The sequence below is a fragment of the Solenopsis invicta genome, chromosome 15 (assembly GCF_016802725.1).
Source record: "Solenopsis invicta isolate M01_SB chromosome 15, UNIL_Sinv_3.0, whole genome shotgun sequence".
Classification (NCBI taxonomy): domain Eukaryota; kingdom Metazoa; phylum Arthropoda; class Insecta; order Hymenoptera; family Formicidae; genus Solenopsis; species Solenopsis invicta.
Genome location: NC_052678.1, coordinates 869,485 through 878,196, shown reverse-complemented (window position 1 = coordinate 878,196; position 8,712 = coordinate 869,485). Strand labels below are relative to the sequence as shown.

The following is an 8,712-nucleotide window of genomic DNA, read 5'->3' as shown; positions in this document are numbered from 1 at the left end:
AAGCAGGAATATCGCTATCAGAAATGATTTGGAAAATGAAATGTGTGTATTAATATTTATTTACATCTATAATATTAAAACGTTTTGAGAAACGCATTATAAGCGTCGATAGACGTCTTTGCGATATCTGTACAGAAGTGTACGTCTGTACCGCTGACCAAGGCTCGCGGGGAAACATACATTGGTTTGGAAGGATCGTACTGCGCTCTCTTCATTTCCACGAGAAACAAATGCCTTTGCTCGAGTCTGCTTTTTCTGCAGAGTAAGACTTGCGGCACCCGCGTGATAAATTCACGCTGCAACTGCATCTCCTTGTGAGCATAATCGAACGTGCTCACCAATCTTTCGCGATCTGAAAGTAATTTAAGAGAAATCAATTGAGAATGTATTACATCTATATTCAAAATAATGAAAAAATTACAGAATGTCCTTTATTATATTTGAAAGAGATATAAAAATTATTTTAACAGGTAGAAATGCTTTAATACTTTAATAGAAATGTATTAAGAAGTAATGACACAATTTGATTTTTTTAATAAGTTTAAGTATTTAAGATAATTTATGTAAACTTTCATTGCGATGCGAAAATTATTTAATGTGTTAATAAATAAAATTTATCTGTTTATTTATAGTACAGTTAAGTTCAAAATTACAATAAAATACATAAATTATCTTGAATGCTTAAGAGGATGCTAAAGTAACGGAAGGACTTCATCGACGTCGATACTGCAAATTATTTTTCGAGGAAGACCAGGCTATCGCTCTTTGTCCAACGCATAGATCTTTGTTCTTCAATTATTTCGCCATCTGCAAAAAAACTTGTCGACTACTATTGAATACCATTACTGGTCTGTTTTTGACAGTTAAGCTTCGCTGAGCGAAATATGCATGCGGTAAAAGCACATTAGGATATTTTTTTTGTTAGGCGTTCAATCGTAATTTCACACGGTCAGTGTTATTCGTGCGTGTTTTGTGAATGGTGCACTACTCTCATTTTGTACGTACGAACTACACAATTTCTATATTAAGGTAAATTTAATCTTGGGTGATACGAGTGAATTTTTAATGATTTATTAACTTTTTGTTCGATTTTCTTGTAAAATTTATCTAAGCACCTCTTTTTCCGCATATTTCAATTCTATAAAAAGTTTTTGTGATTTTGTAACGCCAATTCGAAGATATTTAGATGCTGTAAATGTCGGTAATTCGCATCCTACTTTAGCATCCTTTTAAAGTAATTATACAAAAAATTTGGTCTTTTGTATTAAGGCTTCTGAATAGTTGGCCGAGAATTTCACGTTAATAATAGCGACGAAATATTACAGAAAGAATTAGAACTAATAAGCGTGAAAAATGACATTGACAATAAAATTTTGTCTTGGATATCATTTTGTTATTATATGCTTTACTGTGAAAATGTGACTTGTCTCGTATTCATTAAAAAATCGTAAAAATGGGCTACAAGTTATCATTAAATTTTATGAAAATGCATTTTTTTCACTTTCAACAGTTATCCGTGTGTTTTCCTACTTGAATAGGCATCACATCACGTGCCTTTTACGACTATTTATTGACTATCGGGAAGGATAAGAAGAGTTGATTCATTTTTATAAATGTTTTAAAGCGATCTCAATATTTTGTTTTATCCAAATTCTATTTATTTACAAATGCAAGAAACTTTAGCTTAACCGTATGTTTTCCTGTCAAAATAGGCTTTACTTTACGTGCTTTTCTGGCTATTTATTAACTGTCAAGGGAGAAAAAATAGTTTAAACCTATTTTTATAAGTGTTTTGAAGCAATCTCATTATTTTATTTTATTCAAATTCTCTTTATTTATAAATAGCACGCAAGAAATTTTTATATTGTGATTTCTCGTTTATGACATCACGATTTCAATATGGCGGCAACGACTACTCGGGAGCCTTAAAAATAATAGAATAAATAAAAAATAATAAGAGTGTCAATAGAAAAAGGTTTTTCCAATTTAAACTTTATCCAAAATAAAATCCGTAATAGATTAAGAATTAACGTAACAATTTTTTTCTTATAAAATATTAAGCAATAAATGCAAAACAGATCTACATACGTAAAAGATTTTTATATATAAAGCTATATATATATATTTTACACACCCAGTCATTTGTATATTTTTTGTCAATTTATTCCATTGCATAAAATACGGAACAGTAAAAACCAGAATTTTTTTTATTCACTAGAATATTTTTTTAAATAAGCGGTTATTTTAAAATAACAATAACAGTTATAACTGAAAAATAATCATTTAATCTATCGCTAATTCGTTATAGCTTTCTTGTTTAACATTCGATGAAAGACAAGAACATAACGATACATGGAAGCACTTGAATAATGTTTTCAAATGCAGTCTAAATATTGTTTACTTTCTAAAAATAAGATTTTTTAAAATATTGTCTGAACAAATACTTTTTACACTCACTGTGTACACTTTATTTAAAACATAAATAAAAATGGTGTAATACATCCTTAAATTCGTTTGTAAATTCCGAAATTATTTTGTTACACGTCTGTTGCACTTACTCTTAATCCATATCCTAGGCAGGGTCAGAAGCAGCCTCTTTACTTGTTTCTGATCAAAACCCATTTCCTCCTTGATACTAAATGTGTTTTCCAGCAAGTGCACCATCTTATACGTCATTACCTTGGGCGCCTTAACTGTCAGGATTCTCACTTCATTACCACTGAGTTTAAAGTTGCTCTGAAAATAACTAAGCCTGTAATCTATGTCCTTTGTGCTAAAGAGAAGCCAGTTGGGATTTTTACAGAGTATGGTCTGTATCATCGATATGCTGAAATTGTGTGCCCGTAGATATCTTATCCTCGTGTGCAGATCATCGATGTCCTGCTTGAAGATATCTGGATTCTTCGTGATGAATTCGCCCAGATAGTCAGCGGGCACTCCGCAGTCATGCAAGAATCTTATATACGGTATCACATCCCTCTCGAAGTCGAGATTTAAGAAATATTGCACCATCCCCTCCTTTGCCTCGAACTTATACAAGGCAACTCCAAGCTTCACCAGCTCCTGAATTGTATGAGATTTATTCGCATACTTGGCGAAGCTGAAAGTCGGAGTGAGGGGCGAGCCAATATCCGACAGATCCTCGGTGCACGTGTCCAGGGCATGCGGCAGATTCACATCACGCTCATCGAGATAATCCCCACGAGTGAGCGAAGTCGCATTGGCATTTAAATCACCATTCAAGTTTAGACAACGTTGGGTACTAACTAAATAAACAGTTAAATGATAAAGTTAAAAGTTAATAATTTTTAACTTGGTTAATTTCAAATGATTAAATAAGTAGGTGTTTATTCTCAAATTTTATAAAATAATTCCTTGAGCATTTCTAAATAAATTTTTCAGAAATTTTATTTAAAATTCTATTTATTTTGTTATATTCTATTAATTTTATTTAAAATTCGATTTATTTTATTATATTCTATTAATTTTATTTAAAATTCTAAGATTAGTGAATTTTTTAATGCAACTTTGAAATAAATTTATTTTATTATATCTTTTAATGTTCCTCAATTGTACAGTCACACAGAAAAACTACTTTAGTTTGGAATATTAAATTGAGAAAGTAGAAGAAAGATCATGAGATACTTGTGGAGTGATGATATTTTATATAATTTGCATTAAATTTCAAGAGCAACCATTAAAATTGCTTCATTACAGTCTATTTAGATATTATAAAATGGTCATTAATATTCACTGCGTTTTTATAAAAGCTAAATTTCAGTTTTGCAGGAACCAGCAATTTTTACAGATTTATACTCTATATAATTTTTGAAAAGTATATTAGATATTCATTTTTTAACTTTGTTTAACTTGAAGGCCTCGAATGTGACTTTTAAATATAATAATATAATTGAACTTTATGTGTACCGTAATGTGTATATGAATTCGACAGATAAAATTATATCATGAAGTAAAGAGGAATCACAAAATAGTCAAGAGAGTTATTTGCATTATGAGCGTAAGACTGCTCTTGCGACTTTACAGCCACGTAGTAGAAATATCATAATGCTTATTAGCAGCAAAGATATTAGTTTAAAAAGTTATTTTTAAATCAAAAAAATTTTTTTTCTTCAAATAAAATAATTTTATAAAATGTTCACAAAATCTTGTTTTGAAACAATTATTAGTGGCTTTAAAGATCATTACTTTGTGATTTTTTTTAATTAAAAGTGCCTTTTATGACATTTGTTATTAATATGCCAGGATGTTTTTGCGCGCCCTATCTTCTTTTCTCTCTCTTTTTAATAAATTGTTAATTACATTCATTCTACCCATAAAGTAAGAGTACTCTTCAGCACTCTAATTCTAGCCGATAAACTTCTATCTATAAGATGATTGAAAAAACTCTATGGCTAACAAACTGGTGTTCATAAGAATTATGACGCTAATATTTACCGAGTTATTTTAAGAAAATTAACAAAATGATATTCCGCCAACACGCGCACACACACACAACACCCTCGTCCTTCTAAAAAAACATAATATGAACTGAATGTAATAATCTGTCCGTAATATATAGATCAAGCTCACTGCAGTACAGAATTTGAAAGGTGATTAATCACATGTCAATTTAGAACAACGTATTGTCTTCGTATACTACTAATTTTCTAATTTGTTTAAAAACCCTCGAATCACACAAGAATGTACATGGATGTGTACATCATATTTGCTAATTGATTTTGTATTATTAAGAAAAAATAATCAAGAAAACAATTTTGTTTGGAGAGATAAAATTTAAATTTAAAATTAAAATTCCAAAAGTTTTCCTGAGTACCAATAAAATCCTGTAAAAATCCATGATTTTCAAGAATAAAATAATAAATATCAATGATGAAAAAAATATATAAAAATTAAAATAAGTTTTTATAAATATTATCAATTGTTGCAAGAAATACCACCACATATCTCAGTGGTCAAAATGACTAAGACACCTTCGAAAAATTGGGAAGCCTCAGTTTTGATCCCTAGCTGAGAAGGTTTAAGGTGGGTCCAACCTAATAAAACTCAGTGGATTAAAAAAAAACTTAAAACCCCATCCAAAATCAAAAATAGTATAAATAAAATATTAATATTTAATATAAATTAATATGGATACTAATTTAATATTGTAAATAAAATAAGAAATACTTAGTAAAATTGATAAAAAAAAACAATCGATTTAATTTACTTTGTATTTTAGTTAACAGATATGTTGAAACCTTATACACAAACCTCTATTTCTTCTTTAGAGAATTAAAAAAAAATGTTTTATTGTTTTAATTTTCATCCTTCAAATATTAATTACAAAAAAAATTTTTTAACAAAATTATAAAAAATTTACTTATATGTAACAAATATTTTAAGACCTCATATATGATAAAATCACTTTTTGTAAAAAAATTACTGAATTCAAAGACTGGTCCATTTCACATAGAAAGTCCCATACATACATATATATATATATATATATATATATATATATATATATATATATATATATATAAATTTAATTAAATTAAAATTATTTCATAATAAAATTATCATTTGAATAGCAAATTTTTGTTAATCATTAGTGAACTATAAAAAATAAAACGTACAAAACTTAAAAACCTATTTGCCCATATAATACAGATCTTGTAGAAATGTCCATGGAACATTCAAAGGATGTCTATATCCTAAGAATGTCCTTGGAACATTCATTCGATAAAATATACTATGTGGATGGATTGGTCTTTAAAAAAAAAATAGGTTTTTTCAAATTCTGCTGATTGAAGTGTTTGTACACTAAATTCTTTAGTTTTTAAGAAGGAAGAAAGTTTCTTACTGACATTATGTACAGATATTTATTAGCATCATTATTATTAAATTGATTCTCGAATAAATATTGTGATACTATTATTCCCATTAAATTTAGAACTGTGTTTCAAGACCAAAAAATTTATCAGCGCACTGTTTGATAAACTTGAAAATGCATAAAAATTACATGAGAAGTATCAGCACTAAGATTTAGCTATGATCATTAAGGCTCTTTAATTAATTTTCACGTGTCAATCTCTTATCATTATGTTCTCTGTATCATTAAAAAATTCTCTAAAAATTCCAGGTTTTTCTCCATAAACACCCTGTTAACTTACCCACATTTGGATTTAGGTTAGATCGCGGTTCCAGTGCTTTATCTCCACCGTCAGCTTCTGCCCGTTCAGACAAAATACTCGGCTTGGAGGAAGAGGTACTCTTGACATCTCTTTCAAATTTTAACATGCATTGTCTCGGTCCGTCGCCTCTCGACACAAATCGCGTGATTAAATCTATCGTGACCGGTCGTGCCGCTGACACGAGCGAACGACATTGTTGAAACATGTTTGATATCGGTCACTGCATTAAGATCAAGTAATTTTGGATCGGTAAATATCTCACATATTTTTGTTAAGAAACATCCTTAACAATTGTTAACAATTTTTCATCAAACAGTATTCTTGCTGATGAAAAGTGTGAAAACTGCGATTGACTGCGATCGCACACCCACAGAACATATACATATAAAGTAATCATCTGAACGCGACTTTAAATCTGATCTAAACGCCTCTAGGTATATCGACGAGAACTACGTAGCCACGTTTGTTGAATCTTCCAGACGGATAATGGCTTAGTTTACACCGAGCACTTGATATGCGTACTAACTAGTAATTTTCTATTAAAATATCTTAATTTCGGCAATAAATTTAAAAAATAGTATATTAAGTTGGTACAATATGAATCAAGATAATTAAATATATGTATCATGTATATACGCATCGTCGAAAGTAAGATAAATTAATAGAAAGTTATGAGTTAGTACGCGTATCAAGTGCTCGGTGTAAACTAGGCCATTCGTATCAAATTCGTACTAAATTTTTAATCCTCACGATGTAAACTTTGCCGGATCAACTTGGTACGAATGTATCAAGCAGAAGTATCGTACTAAACTGATATGCGTATCAAATGATACAAAAACGATGTAAAATGTAAACACTGAAACATATTTTGTAGGGGATTAGGCCTATTGAGTATAACCTTAATTGACCGGTCTTATGATAAATAATCTTATTTGGACTCTCTGAAACGATACATATTAAAAAATGTCTTGTAAGAAACGTTTAGTACGTTCGATGTAAACGAGCCTGTATTAAAACATTGATGCGCACCAAACTTAATACGAGTACTAAAGTTTTAACGATGTAAACTAGGCCAATGATTCTGATTCCATTTGATAATAATATTAATAAAGTAACATCAAACCCACTTTAGATGACCTCTAATTCTGTATCAGAGTCCAAGAGATTGGACTATTTTGTTTTACGCCGTACGGTGTAGTATGAAAAAGAGAATCGTAGTCAGACCACAGATTTAGATAAAATATACATATACATATTAAATGTGCGCGTGCGTATATACTGTGCGTGCGTGTATGTATAATTTCACATATTATACATATATTTTTAAATAATATATAAAATATATATTAAAATACTCTCATACATTAAAATACATAGTGCAGAAAAATACGAGATTTTGATCCTCAAATCATGTAAAATAATCTTTAAAAAATAATTAAAAGGTTTTCCTATAAAAACCAAACAACCAAGTCCATTTTCTTTAATTTGGATTTTATGGCGTCAAATCATTCTCTTCTAGTAGCGTCACATCAAAAATAATTTTGTTTCAGTAAAAATCAAGCAGAAAATGAGAAATATATGTGAAGATAAGGAAATATAAATATACGTATTAAACATACAAAATTTCTGCGAGTCACAAACGAGTTTCCAGAGAATTTTTAATTGTTTTTTAAATGGGTTCTCAAAATATATCAATCAAAGCCTAAAATGTTATTCTTATATTTACTATCTAGAGAAAACTTACTATTTACAAAGAGAAATATAAAAGAATTTTTTTGTTAAAAACAATTTATAAAATTGAATAAAAAATAAAATTATTACTTTATACTTAAAATAACAATTATCTTCTTCACCTTTATCATTATTAATGTTAGAAAAAAAAGGAAATGTAAAGAGGAAAAGAAAATTTCCGCAAAAATAAGTTTAGAGATTTTTGATTTTTTAAATGAATTCTCAAAACATTCATTAAAGTCAAACTTTGTTTTATTATAGGTATGTCTAGAAAAAAAATTATCTGTTACAAGTATAACCAGCATGCTATTAAGTAAAAATTAACTAGTAGATTACAATAAAACTTAAGCATTATGATTAAGCATTCATTAATTAATAATCAAAATTAAATTAATCTTATAATGTTAAGAGTAATATTTTTAAGAAAAACTAGTCTCTAATCTTTTTTAATTATTTATTGAAATTTACCTGTGTTTAAACTAAATATTAATTTTATAATAGCAAATATTATATTATGAATTATAATCTTTAAAAAAAGTTGTTATTTCTAAATAGAGATTTATGTGTATGTATAATCGTTTTTATTAAAGTAATTATTTTATATAAAATAAATAATGTTTTATATAGATTCTATTCGATTTACAATCAATACAAAGCCTCTGTAATCCTCTCGTAAATAAAGGGATGCCTGTATATGTCTAGAGAATATTTACACAATAAACAATTTAAAAATATAAAATTTTTTTCTGAAAATTAAACTTGTTTGATTTTTATAGAAAATCCTTCA

General features: G+C 28.4%; 1 protein-coding gene across 1 annotated transcript; it reads right to left on the bottom strand.

Annotated features, from left to right (window-relative positions):
• Window positions 1–41: 41 nt before the first annotated feature.
• Window positions 42–6,639, bottom strand: LOC105197636 (transcription termination factor 3, mitochondrial). The gene is made up of 3 exons (XM_011164104.3): window positions 6,174–6,639; window positions 2,559–3,266; window positions 42–352 (listed from the first exon to the last, which is right to left on the bottom strand). Exons 1-3 carry the CDS (start codon window positions 6,397–6,399, stop codon window positions 75–77), a joined length of 1,212 nt encoding a protein of 403 aa, XP_011162406.1. The 5' UTR covers window positions 6,400–6,639; the 3' UTR covers window positions 42–74.
• Window positions 6,640–8,712: the final 2,073 nt, after the last annotated feature.